The sequence below is a fragment of the Suillus bovinus genome, assembly GCF_016758785.1.
Source record: "Suillus bovinus strain UH-Sbo-P2 chromosome Unknown EDB93scaffold_10, whole genome shotgun sequence".
Lineage (NCBI taxonomy): Eukaryota > Fungi > Basidiomycota > Agaricomycetes > Boletales > Suillaceae > Suillus > Suillus bovinus.
In genome coordinates, this window is record NW_024542066.1 from 336,453 (window position 1) to 349,122 (window position 12,670).

At 47.6% G+C, this 12,670-nt stretch overlaps 4 protein-coding genes across 4 annotated transcripts; 2 read left to right on the forward strand and 2 right to left on the reverse strand.

The window, feature by feature from the left end:
- Positions 1–443: 443 nt before the first annotated feature.
- On the forward strand, positions 444–7,325 carry EDB93DRAFT_1128662 (phospholipase D). The gene is made up of 28 exons (XM_041448845.1): positions 444–1,883; positions 1,934–2,055; positions 2,106–2,336; positions 2,388–2,960; positions 3,018–3,146; positions 3,197–3,278; positions 3,326–3,422; positions 3,472–3,510; positions 3,563–3,656; positions 3,708–3,775; positions 3,829–3,899; positions 3,952–4,048; positions 4,102–4,167; positions 4,222–4,246; positions 4,296–4,470; positions 4,518–4,572; positions 4,621–4,780; positions 4,830–4,916; positions 4,970–5,044; positions 5,094–5,111; positions 5,168–5,289; positions 5,343–5,602; positions 5,665–6,203; positions 6,254–6,358; positions 6,412–6,673; positions 6,724–6,790; positions 6,838–7,165; positions 7,215–7,325. The coding sequence occupies exons 1-27, from the start codon at positions 764–766 to the stop codon at positions 6,863–6,865; spliced, it is 4,767 nt and encodes a 1,588-aa protein (XP_041310642.1). The 5' UTR covers positions 444–763; the 3' UTR covers positions 6,866–7,165; positions 7,215–7,325.
- A 130-nt stretch (positions 7,326–7,455) lies between these two features.
- EDB93DRAFT_1201608 (stress responsive A/B barrel domain-containing protein) lies at positions 7,456–8,409 on the reverse strand. The gene is made up of 4 exons (XM_041450951.1): positions 8,163–8,409; positions 7,964–8,113; positions 7,809–7,907; positions 7,456–7,757 (listed from the first exon to the last, which is right to left on the reverse strand). Exons 1-4 carry the CDS (start codon positions 8,242–8,244, stop codon positions 7,726–7,728), a joined length of 363 nt encoding a protein of 120 aa, XP_041310643.1. The 5' UTR covers positions 8,245–8,409; the 3' UTR covers positions 7,456–7,725.
- Positions 8,410–9,326: 917 nt separating this feature from the next.
- On the reverse strand, positions 9,327–9,781 carry EDB93DRAFT_1247530 (stress responsive A/B barrel domain-containing protein; the record flags this gene model as incomplete). The annotated part of the gene is made up of 4 exons (XM_041452603.1): positions 9,327–9,361; positions 9,413–9,511; positions 9,560–9,709; positions 9,763–9,781. The coding sequence occupies 4 exons, from the start codon at positions 9,779–9,781 to the stop codon at positions 9,327–9,329; spliced, it is 303 nt and encodes a 100-aa protein (XP_041310644.1).
- A 1,063-nt stretch (positions 9,782–10,844) lies between these two features.
- EDB93DRAFT_1055825 (uncharacterized protein) lies at positions 10,845–11,579 on the forward strand (the record flags this gene model as incomplete). Its single annotated transcript, XM_041444751.1, has 1 exon — positions 10,845–11,579. A coding segment is annotated over one exon (735 nt), but the record flags the coding sequence as incomplete, so codon positions are not given.
- Between the last annotated feature and the right edge of the window lie 1,091 nt (positions 11,580–12,670).

The following is a 12,670-nucleotide window of genomic DNA, read 5'->3' on the forward strand; positions in this document are numbered from 1 at the left end:
GCTGTGGAGTAAAGGGGTCGCGGGACAGGTATTGCATCGTGTCAGTCCTGCACAAAGTCATTGAACGCGGCTGCCACTCGACAAGGATCCCATATTTGATGGAGTCCCATCACCACTGGGGCATGCAGGGGAGGTGCCACCCGAGTTGATAGTATAAAGCAGCGCCAGACCATCGATCGTGAGTATTCGATGCAGAAGCATCGATAGTATTGATGGTTGTGGTTACGGTAGTGCACTTGTCCGTGCAGTCAAGCCCATCAATGGATTCATTGGTCTTTGCCAATACAATTTGAATTTATTTACCAGTTCGCTCGGGTGGTCTAAGTTTGACGTTTACCTATTGCCTCCAACGCCAGCGCGTGCAGAGGTCCTGGTGGTACGTGGTACGCATTTGCTGAGCAAATTCTGTCGCAGCTGGAAGGTTGACGCGGTGATAGCCAGTCCCTGGGCCCAGGCGCCAAACAAAATGATCGATTACGTCAAGAATTATGTATGAGCGCTCAAGCTGTGGTAGGCTAACGGTAGTACTAGTCAGCTTTTTATCTAGTCTTCCTTTTTCAACACACGCATTGCTGAAACACAGTGAGCGCTACGGCCGCAGCTGGTGATAGCACTCAAATCTACAATTCTAATCGTCTCCGTCTAGACGTATCAAGTTTCTTGTTAAGCTATTCGCGTCAACCCCACAATTGCCAACCGGTGGAGTCGCTATTGCAGACTGTGAAAAAGCCGTTCACAGTGATCTGCATATTGCAACTTCGCAATGCCATCTGTAAACTCGGTCAACGCTGGATTCAGCGCTAGCCATACACAAAACGCAAAAGAGAATTCTGCCAATCCGTCTGGACACAGCAAACATGATGACGAGACCGGAGACGTTGACTCATGCCGGTCTTCGATAGACCAGCACATGCCAAGCCGCGTTGAATCACCAACCCCAATATCACCTCCCGGATCTCCGATAAGGACACCGAGGACCACCCTCCCTGACACACCCTCAAGCCGTACAGGACCACCACGCTCCTTGTCATTCACCTTCTCCCACCGCTCTTCATCCACCTCGCGTCACATTCTCGGAAATAGCCAACAGGAACACGGTGATTTTTTTGAAAATGATTTAGGAGATCGTGGTAAAACCTCGTTTCAAATTAATTCAAGTTCGTCAAGCTTCCGGGGTGCATTGGAGCTTAGTCCTTCTCTAGTCAAAACGACCACAGATAAGAAGGGAAAAGCAAGAGAGAGCAGAGTTTTCGACCAATACCATGATTCACCATTGGAAGACCGATCGAATTCGATGTTTCCCGAACATTCTAACACAATAATTGAAGAGGAAGAAGAGAAGACGGAGAGGAAACCTATGTCTCGCTACCAAACAATGGGATCTATTTCCAAGCCCATTGAGCCTCCCCCTTCGGATCTCCAGCGCTCTCAATCTCACCCTCCCCAAATAGATCCAAAGAAGCCAGGAACATCCACAAAATGGAACAAATTACGTAGTCTCCTACCTTCCGTTATCCGCGCTGGGCAACCTGGCGCTCCTGCACCACACTCTGTGATTACCTCAAACGAGGTAAATATTACGGACGAACTCATAACGGGCGGTTTGTCCACATTGATGCTGCGTTTGTGGTTTGAACACGACGAGAAGGGGCGCAGGCGCGTACCTGTGCTCTTCCATCGTCTCCGCATACGGATTAGTGATAGTCTACATCCCATGCAAGCGCATAAAGCCGTGTTTCGTATCGAGTGTGAGTATGCCAATGGTGCCGTGCGTTGGGTGGTCTACAGGCAGCTTCGTGATTTCATTTCCCTGCATACTCATTACACCGTGTCCAATGCGTTCAGCAGTCAAAAGGATATATTGCCAGAGTTTCCTCGAACTAGTAAGAGCTGTGCATTTTTCGATGTTTGGAAATACTAAGCTGTTGTACAGGCCTTCCTTACTTTAAATTCTTGAAGAAGGAATCCAGCGGGCGTCACGTCAAACAAACTGACTTTGCTCGTTTGCAACGAGAAGCGCTAGAGGAGTATTTGCTTAAGCTTATACGCGCTGTTGTTCGTCTGTTCTCCTATGCCGTAATTACCTTTCACAAACACCGTTCTAGATGTTTCACCCAACCGCAAACCGACTCGCAGGCTTCCTTGAGATAAGCGCATCATTCATTAGTCTTGCTCGATTTGGCGGTGCACAATTTAAAGCTGGATTTCTGCGCATTGGTACAGAAGGCAATAGCCCCGGGTTTGGGCGAAAATCAGCACGCTGGCGAGAGCGGAAGGAGGCCCGGTGGTGTGCTGTTCGTGAGAGTTATATCGTGGCCGTGGAGGACCCAGGGGAGGCAAGCCAATTGCCATTTCACTGACAATCCTGCTACTAATAAACATCTTAGACGGAAATTTGGGATGTCTTCCTCTTTGATACAGATTTTAAGATCATTCGGCCCACGCGATACTATCGTAAGGGTCTGCACCTCTTGCGCCCAGAACCGGAGGATCGTGAATTTCTCGCTCGCCTCGGCAAGACACAGCAGGAGCCGCACCCACAGACTCAGATAGAGTACCCACAGGCCGAGGTCGACTGTCTCTCTGCAATAGATAGTATCAAAAGTCGCCTTTCACGGGTCCTTCGAATTGCTAACAGGTCATCGCCAAATATTACAGCCACTTCAAATGGTGAGGTGCAGGGTAATCGAGATATCACCACGGGAACGGAGCACATGAGGACAGATTCAGTCAGCTCTGGCAGCTCCGCAGTATCATCTCGTCCTGCGACACCGATGTTGGACCCGTCTACACACGTGAATCCTCTGACGAGCAGTGGTCCCGCGGAAGGTAGGGAGAGACAAGGAGAGACAGACGAACAAGATAAAAGGAAAAAGAAGAAACGTTCGGATGATGTCTCAAAGCATACATTCTATGTCGAGAATTCACAGATGCGGTTAAAGTTATGGGCAAGAAATGAGGTTGGTTCCTCGTATCAAGTGACTATACATTACTGACGAAGGGTGTTCTGGCCTTAGCGTCAAATGCTGCAATGGATTACTGCCCTAGAAAAAGCTGCTGCTGCGACCCCTTTCATCGCAAAAAATCGGTTTGACAGTTTTGCTCCAGTGCGATTGAACGTCGCGGCACAGTGGCTTGTTGATGGGGTTTGTGTCTCATTTTCTCTATATCATCTGGCATTGACCAAAGAGATCAGCGCGACTACATGTGGAATTTGTCACGGGCTATCCTCATGGCGCAAACGACCATTTATATTCACGACTGGTGGCTATCCCCTGGTGCGTCCGTGGCTTAACATGGTAGTCACGTTACTTATGTAGCACAGAGTTGCAACTGAGGCGTCCTAATAAACCCAAGTATCGCTTGGATAACCTTCTTGAGAGAAAAGCCAAGCAAGGCGTCAAGATCCACATAATTCTATAGTAAGAACTTTTGGAATGTCGATATCTAGTGTCATTGATCTATTTCTAGCCAGGAAGTTTCGAACCGAACTACCCCCACGGATAGCCAGTAAGAACTGACAAGCGCGTCGTAGATGATGTGAACTCACCGTATCACAAAGTTATGCGAAGCAACGCCTCGTGTCGCTACACCCAAACATTACGGTTCAACGTTCACCCTCACACTTCCAAACTGGTACATTCTACTGGGCACATGTAAGGGTTCTTTACACAAGAACGCGGTCACCAATGACATACCTATAACAGCATGAGAAGCTCTGCGTCATTGATGAGACTATCGCATTCATGGGAGGGATTGACCTATGTTTTGGAAGGTGTGAAATTAATTCAGATCTCGACCACCTTTCATCACTGAAGAACTTTAAAGATGGGATACGCCACAACATGTCATCGTCGATGACCCGGAGCTATCGGCAGACAAGACCGAAATCTGGCCAGGTAGGTTTTAACCATGCGGTAAATTTGGGAATTGTCTGACCATGCATCACAGGCAAGGACTACAGTAACCCGCGGGTTCTTGATTTCCATGCGCTAAATAAACCCTCTGAGGACATGTATGACAGAGCAAAGGTGCCCCGCATGCCTTGGTACGATTGTCTGTGCTTCAGGAAATATTGACATTCACAACTCCTCCCCGAAGGCATGATGTAGGTATGCAAGTCGTAGGCCAGCCTGCTCGCGATCTCGCTCGACACTTTGTTGAAAGGTTTGTCCTAAAATTCATTCACGCGAAACAAATCGTTAAACTACCGAGCCACAGATGGAATTACTTGCTTCGGTTGAAAGTGCGTTTATCGCCTGATAGATATCTTGCCTTTGCTTAATTCACTTCAGAACCATTCCCGGAGCATGCCTTTCCTGCTACCTCCGCCCGAGTTCAAACCTGAAGAGCTTACCGCAATGGGTCTTACAGGCACATGCGAGATGCAAATTTGTAGATCAGCTGGCCCTTGGTCACTCGGTACTTCCAATCGAACTGAGCATTCCATTCAAAATGCATACTTGAAAGGTCAGGTGTCAAGGCTTACGCAAGAAGTATTACTAACAGTCTTTTAGCCATCGAGATGTCCGAGCACTTCGTGTACATTGAGAATCAATTTTTCATAACCTCGTGAGTACTTACTGATCTGCTACCACTGCTGGCTGATTTGTCTCTAAGGACCGTCGTAAATGATGTCAAGATTGAGAACCGGATTGGTGATGCGTTGGTAGATAGGATCACTCGCGCACACCGTCAGGGTACACCGTGGAAATGTTGCATAGTCATTCCCCTCCTCCCTGGTTTCCCTTTTCCTATTGATCACAGCGACGCTAGCGCAGTTAGTTGGGATAGCTATCTTTTGACATTTTACTGAATGAACGTATCAGATCCGAATCATTGTCGAGTGTCAGAACCGCACGATTTGCCGTGGGCCCAATTCGATATTTTCTCGGCTTCGCAAAGAGGGTATAGAGGTGCGTGGTTGATTTATCCATTGGAACTGCTGTACTTATCTTTGTATGATCAGCCTGATGACTATATCTCTGTGTTTTCGCTGAGAAACTGGGCTAAAATGCGGAATGGAGTATTAACTACGGAAATAGTAAGTGCCTATGCCCCTGTGCTTTTGAACCCCCCTGACCACGTTATAGTTATATATTCATGGCAAGGTAGAAATACGATCTAATCCTTGAAGCGGAGTTCTCAGATCCATCGATTTTATTAGGTTTGTATTGTGGATGATCGTCTGGCAATCATTGGCAGCGCGAACATCAATGAGCGCTCACAACGTGGCGATCGAGATTCCGAAATTGCTGCAGTCATCCGAGACACTGACCTGATTGACGGGTACGATTTTCTTGGTCTCGCCTGCCAATTTTCTGATAGCTGTGGTACATCAGAACGATGGCAGGAAAACCCTTCAAGGTCGGACGATTTGCACACACCTTACGAATGCGGTTGATGCGAGAGCATGTCGGTGTGGATGTTGACGCCATGGTTGATTATGAACCTACGCCTCACGAAGAAATGAAATCGGACCATGAACAAGAATGGGACCCAGAATTCGAGCAAGAGCGTGATAATCGCGATGTTACTCAAATCAAGCACATGACTCCCATGCGTGATGAGCTTCACACTGCAGGCGAAGGTATCCAACAAAGTTCGTATTCACCACAGTCATGAAGATTGAATGACTAAATCTCGATTAAACTGACAACGCAGCTGCCATGAGTGCAATCCAGCAGTTCAAGAAATCTATTGGGAAGGTAGAACTTCATGAACCAACCATTCCGGAGGAGCGTATGACGTACAGCCGTGAAGGCCAAAAAGAGCCAGGGCTCACCAGCTTGATAGTCCCCACTGTGAAAGAGGCAGAAGTTCAAGAGCACCTGCCGCCAGCTTCGCAAACTGAGATCTCTCCTTTGAAAGACAAGCTCAAACATCGACTGGGCGAAAACTTTGACCCCGTCGAGAAGCGCACAGCTGATGGGGAAGCAAACGGTGCTCCTGCGCTTGCGTCAAAGAATCCACAGACCAGTGACGAACCACCCCATCTGGAGTCGGGAGCACATGACCCGGACGAGCTTGAGAAGACTGCTCTGGAAACCAAGGCCATGCCCAGGAAGCGTCTCGCTAGCAAAGTCAGTAATATAACGTGGGCTGTACAAACCCCCGCTCCCCATGTAGATCCAGAGGGTTTTGAAGACCCGATATCTGATGCATTTTGGAAGAATGTCTGGAAGACTTGCGCCGCGCATAACGTATGTTATCTTTGCGTAGGAGTAGTGGATAGACTGATTCTTTTCCGCAGACTGAAATTTATCGCAAAGTTTTCCATACTGTTCCTGACGACCTCGTTACGACGTGGAAGCAGTACAAAGAATTTGTTATTCACCACGAACGCTTCTCTAAGCCGGTTTGTGACTCTTTTCCTCCGTTATACCTCTCTCAAATACTCGTATCACATAGGCAACGGGTAGCCATTCGCCCTACCCAGTATCACGAGTACCCTCAGAGACAGCTTACGAAGATGGACCATATGAAAAGGGAGGTCTGGCGGATGCTGCTGAGGAGAGCCGCGAGACCTTCTGTACCAACGATGGAAGCGACGGCGTCACCTCCAGAGGTTCTCACCCTCGTGGCCGAAAACCTGTGAATGGGATAGAGCCTTTTACCATGCAGGAGCGAGATGAAATGGAAGAGTTGTTGAAAGAGGTCCGTGGGCACCTCGGTGAGTGCTATTCATTCCCCCATCATCAGCTTCTTCTCATATTCTCGAAGTTATGTATCCTACGCGATTCTTGGAAGGAGAGGATAATGCAGGGAACTTCATATTCAATGCAGATAGGTATGTCGCATCACATATGTATATTTCATGTTGTTTACAGTTGCCAGGATGCTACCTCTCCCGATTTATGACTAAACTTTCTCCCCACCATCAGTTTGATGGACTCATTACGCATAAATAATCGACAATGTATACGTATTACGCGCACTCCCGACATACGCTTTCGAAGTTCTGCTATTTCCTTAATTCTTTTATGCTATCTCCATATCGAAGATCACCTTGTCTGGCAGTTCTCCCGCTATGTGATCTAGTCTATTAACAGTATTAATATACGCACCTTCAAGATACGGGCTGGAGAGAGCCCGGTAATCAGTATGCGCCTGATGCGGGCGGAATTCATCCAGTTTCTGTTTGCTTTCGAACAAAAAAATTGCCCCTAGAGCAATGTCGGACAGCAAGTCACAAGCTTTTATAAAACAGCCCACCCATGTCATAGCCGTGGTCGAGGGGGTTGAGGACCTTCTCTCCAGTGATAACGCTCTGAAGCGCGGGTATTCTTGACGGAAGTTCTTTGATAAGTTCCTTCACATATTCCCTTTGCTCGGGGGTTGCCTCCGACTTGAACTTGTACAGGACTATGCTAAGTCAACATTCCCGAGCGAGGCGGGGGGGTCAAATGGAAAGTTACCTATATTATAAATGGTCATGATGGACCCGGGAAGTGAGTGAATGGTCGCTCGGACGTGTGATAATTTGGCAGTGTGAGCATTCTCTATTTAAGTGCGAGAGGTGTACGTATGACAACTAATTGGATGGCCGATGTGCCTGCAAGTACCCGGGCGACAAAAATACCTGCCTACATAGAAATCATAGTCGGAACACGAATGTGAAGATGATCAATTCCATCATGTTTAGATTCATGGTACGTGCAGTAGATTTAGCCATATACACAAGTACGTACGTACAGCATGATATCAAGCTCAGTACTTTCCCCTCTAAGCTGTCTCGATATCAAAAATGAGTTTGTCTGCACCCTATATTCAGCTAAAGCAATATTTGAACAAACAAAAAAACCCACCCTCAAGGTAAGGTGCTGAGAACGCCTGATAATCAACATGCGCCTTGTGCACGCGATATTCGCTCAATGTGACTGTGCTCTCAAATAGAAAAATAACCCCTAAAGTGTAGCCTTGTCAAACTTCCGGTTTGCAGATAAGATGAGAAACGCTGTACCAGCATCATAGCCATGTCCACGGGGATTGAAAACTGTTTCGCCAGTGACGAGGCTTTGTATTTCAGGTATCTGCGATGCAAGGGCGTTGGCAGCGTCTTTCACGCTCTGTCGTTGTTCTGGGGTTGCTTCGGGCTTGAACTTGTATAAGACTGTACTATGTGTTAGATCACTTGAATTTGGGCGAGAGCGAGAACTTACTGATATGGTGAATCGTCATGATGAATTGGAAGGGAGGAAGAAAGGATGTCCGAGTCCAGTCACATGAATGTGATATCTCCATTATATATAGTAAGGCATTTCCAACGGCTTGGGGTCCGTTTTATCCAGCCTGTCATCCCGTGCTGTGTACCTCCATCATTAATGAGCCAGACTGACGTAGACTTCGACCGAGGCAAGCCGTAGATAGACAGACTGAAAAATTGGACATGGTGAGGGTGTCCGTCAAGCTGCAGGCTTGAAACGTTCAAAGGACAATTTCCCAAAAGAGGTGCTTTTCCGGGGTCTCCTTCTTTCTTTGGCAAAACAACGTCACGTGTATGGAGAAAGGTCGGGGTTGGAACAACGCTTGATGCTCAGTCCGTCTGTCTATTGACGGCTTGCCTTCATAGACGGGCTGCTCACTCTAAGCATTCTGCTCTCCTCCATCATGATGTATGCACTGACATGATAGATCATGTTCTCAATCATTCTTTTGATCAAGTTTGTCTCCAAATTCGCAACTCAATCTGGCCGCAATCTTCCATGAATCGGTCGGTGCATAAAATACTGGTTGTGCCAATATCGTGTACGAGCGCTGTTGTAATGAATACTGTTTCACTCAAAATAATATGTGATGTGACGGCATGTTCATGAACAAAGTACGGTGCGAACTTTATTTATAGTGTGCAACAGACTGATCAAGCTAGCGAAAGGCCAAGAAGGTTGTATGCGAGGGCGGGAACAATTCACAGGTGACGATCACCAGCCAACAACAAAAGTCGACTCGATGATTATGGAGCTTGTAGCCCAGGACGATAACGGACTACTAGCACTGCAGCTACCCACCAATCGATAGCGCGCACCATGACTCCCAGCCCTCATTCCGGTTCATGGTTGGAGCTTGGATGTATAAAAAATCAACCTACCCTAACTCAAAAGCCATCCATTAACGCCATCAGGTGCACCGCAACCTGACACACGGATGAGGTGAACGGTCATGACGTTACGCAGTTACAACCCCGATCCAGCCATCTACAAAGTACAGGTTCGTTTCAATACATTACGTTTGCGCTTTAGCCTAAAGAAGGGCTGCGATTCGAAGGTGAATTCATAGCGCAGCACCTTTAGTCATCACCTGCATGAGCAGAACATCCTATCAACCAGCTAGGCGGCCGACTCGATATCAAAAATGAGTAGACCTAGGCGCAACCATTCAATCAAAGGGATGTTCAAGCAGAAACAAGACATACCTTCCATCAAAGGACTCGCGAACCCCTGATAATCAAGATGAGCCTTGTGCGGGCGATACTCGTTCAACTTGACTTGATTCTCGAATAGAAAAATGGCCCCTGAGATACGATCTCAACAACCACCTACGAATGTTTCAGATGATATACCTTCGTCATAGCCGTGTCCGAAGGCATTGAACACCGTTTCACCAGTGACAAGGCTTTGGATTGCGGGTATCTGCGATGGAAGGGCGCTGATGCAGTCCCTCACGCTCTGCCTTTGTTCTGGGGTCACCTCAGGCTTAAACTTGTATAGGACTGTATTGTGGGTTAGAATAAAGCTGATTTGGATATCTCCGAGGAGAGTTTACCTATGTGGTGAATTGTCATGATGATTGAAAGGGTAAGAGTTGGGTAAGAGGAAGTGAGTCCAGTTACTTGATGTTTATTTAAGCAAAGGAGTAATATTAAAGGGCGATGCATGAGGTTTATGCGATTTAAGAAGTTCTCGAAATGACAACGGACTGCCACCATCATGATATCGGCCGTGTTAGGCTAGAGTGGGGGGCACTGCAAGCATAGCCGTCGAAGGTCGCGTCATAAGCTGAGCGATGAATTATTCATCATCATACACCAAGTCACTCCCCACAGGCCTTGCCATTGAATCGACTTCTGACCTTGAAGCACGTCATGGTGATCAGTCATCAATTAACCTCCGACAAACGTTAGATGTTAAGTCAGTGTAGTAATGGACCAGGCGGAGGCCATTGATGTTCGGACCCAACCACCCTCAAGGAACGGTGAAATTCGTCCATGGGCAACTCGGCTCAGCAAATGCAAGACTTGTGGCATTAGCCAATGTCATTGATAGAACCTAGATGCACAGTCTGTAAGAATGGGTGGATTTACAGTTACCAGATATCATGATAATAATAAGCTCGACTGGAAGGACAGCAAATGGAAATGAAATTTGCCAAGTAACAGGTTCCATGATGGGGGAGTAGCTGATGTAAGATTGGTTTTCACTGCAGGAGCACTTCAATACTAGATCAATCGATCATGTCCACCGCGGCGTCATCGATCATTCGTGGCTTTGACCTGGCCCGAAGATCATGCAAGCCAGAACCACCCAAAGCCAGGTCAGAACATCACTAAATGATTACTATGTGACCTAGAAGTATCAATTACTTCACTGTACAGTGTAGACCGCCGAGCGATATCTTGTGGTCCCAAGCAAGAGCACGTTATGCGACACAAAAGGAACAATGACTCTGCTGTGGACTACCGGTTGTCAGCTTTTGATTTGCTTTTGGTCCCACTGTGCACAAAATGCATTGTCGCTACTGTGGATGATGCCGCAGTGGGCATTATCTATCAGATGAGTATTTAAGTGCTCCTGCACAGTGCAAACCAACCTTGCATTAGCTACTCCCCCATCATGAAATCTGTTACCAAACTTTCATTCCCATTTGCTGACCTTCCAGTCGAGCTAGCCCTCATTATCTTTAAACATGCGGCACAACCCAGTTTCTCCCAATCTGCACCATACAAGTCTCAAAACCCATATTCATCCGCCCTCGCTCTCTGTCTTGTCTCTAAAGAGGTCAGGAAAACAGTGTTGCCCGAAATTCTTCGCACCGTGTTGCTCCCGCAGTTGCACAACGTGACAGCATTCGTGGATGCTTTACGCATGCAGGAGACATATGCTCAGCAAGACCACCAATTCAAATTCGACTACGCGAAACACGTACGCAGGATTTGGATGGGACAGTTTCGTGGCCGCCTCCCAGGACTTTCGCTCAACGGATTCGGACAAATGCAATCTGGGCTAGACCTCAGCCCCCTGGCCCCCGTCCTGCTCGCTGCACCATCCATCGCGGTCGACTTTGAGAATCTGGAACTTCTGTCGGCTTGCCTCTTTCATGCCTGGAAATCTCGCTCGGACAACCACGAAGAATCTCCGGCTCTGTACAGCCCAAAAAGCTTGATGGTGACGGGTTCTGAGTCGACCCGCCAATGGGCATCCTACATCAAGACTGACCACGGAGCGGCTTTCCTCGCTTCCATCTCTCACGTCATCTCCATCACACACACAATAGCCGACAGCACTCGGCACCAGCGTGGCACCTGCCACCGCGAGAATGCAGCGAAAATCTACAAGCTGCCTGATTGGATGATGCGGGCGCCACTCAGCAAGCTCCAGACCTTTTCATTGCCCATTCCGCATAGCGCACACACGCTTGCTGAATGTGAGCCTAGCGGCAAGGACATGAAAGTAGAGCTTTTGACGTTCTCTGTTTCCAAATTGTCGCCGCGCCGACGCACGCTCAAGGAACTAAGGATGCTTCAGCAAATGGGGAGTTCTCCATCTGATCATGGTGTTTTAGCGGTGCCCCGTCTTCGATCAGCCTTTTGTGTCCTTTGTCAAGATTGGCTGAAAGCTTGGGCCTGTGGATTAGGAAACTGACAAGGGGCATTATGGGATGACTGGTGATTTTAGATATATGCTTGTTTGCCAGCCTGTACACTTCACTCATTATTTGGACGTGGTCAAGACTAGTACTTACTTTGTTGTCCATCAATTACTTGCATACGGATTCTGGATTTTTTGTATATTAAGTACGCTTTATCGCCCGTCGATTATAAGAATACTCGCCTTTGACATGCATTTAGCGAAAACGTGTCACCAGAGGAATGGAATGACGCGCGCAGGCACTCTTCACATGTATAGCGGACGATGCACATATACGAACCTGTCTGCGCGGCGGCCGTAACATCCATTGTACAAGAGGTGGTTTAAGATCAAAAGACACATGTATGGTCAGCTCCTGAAGGGCTTGGAGCTCTGTCAACACAAATGAAGCGTCGCCTAGGTGGAACGTAATGGGATATAGAGCGATGAGATTCAAGGTAGGTTGAGAAAGGTTCGTTGATCGACTATATCATTTGTGACACACTTGAGTCTTAATGAGAGCGGACGTCGTTATGATTGCTTGAACCACGAGCCACAGCTAAAGGCTGCCTGGACCATAAACTGGGTATGTCAACAGCAAAATCCCGCCATAGTGTTGTCAGCAGCATAAGAATCCGCCTTGACGGAGTACTTGTCTTTGAGGAGTTCAGTTGGCAAGCACCAAAGAGTTGATACAAGTTTCTTGTAAGAATTTGTGAACCGAGTGATCTAGAGTACTCCTTGTCGCCGAGTTGATAGCGGGAATTATCGATACCATCCATGACAGTTTTAGGTCTGAGATCTCGTGTAAAAGTGCGCCCAGCTCC

Bases quoted from the DNA above. Each gene is read 5' to 3' on its own strand.
- EDB93DRAFT_1128662 (XM_041448845.1), top strand. From the start codon at position 764: ATGCCATCTGTAAACTCGGTCAACGCTGGATTCAGCGCTAGCCATACA. The intron at 3,657-3,707 runs GTAAGGGTTCTT...TACCTATAACAG, and splicing joins GTACATTCTACTGGGCACAT to CATGAGAAGCTCTGCGTCAT. The intron at 6,674-6,723 runs GTGAGTGCTATT...ATATTCTCGAAG, and splicing joins AGAGGTCCGTGGGCACCTCG to TTATGTATCCTACGCGATTC.
- EDB93DRAFT_1201608 (XM_041450951.1), bottom strand. From the start codon at position 8,244: ATGGAGATATCACATTCATGTGACTGGACTCGGACATCCTTTCTTCCT. The intron at 8,114-8,162 runs GTAAGTTCTCGC...CACATAGTACAG, and splicing joins CATGACGATTCACCATATCA to TCTTATACAAGTTCAAGCCC. The intron at 7,908-7,963 runs GTACAGCGTTTC...GCTACACTTTAG, and splicing joins TGGACATGGCTATGATGCTG to GGGTTATTTTTCTATTTGAG.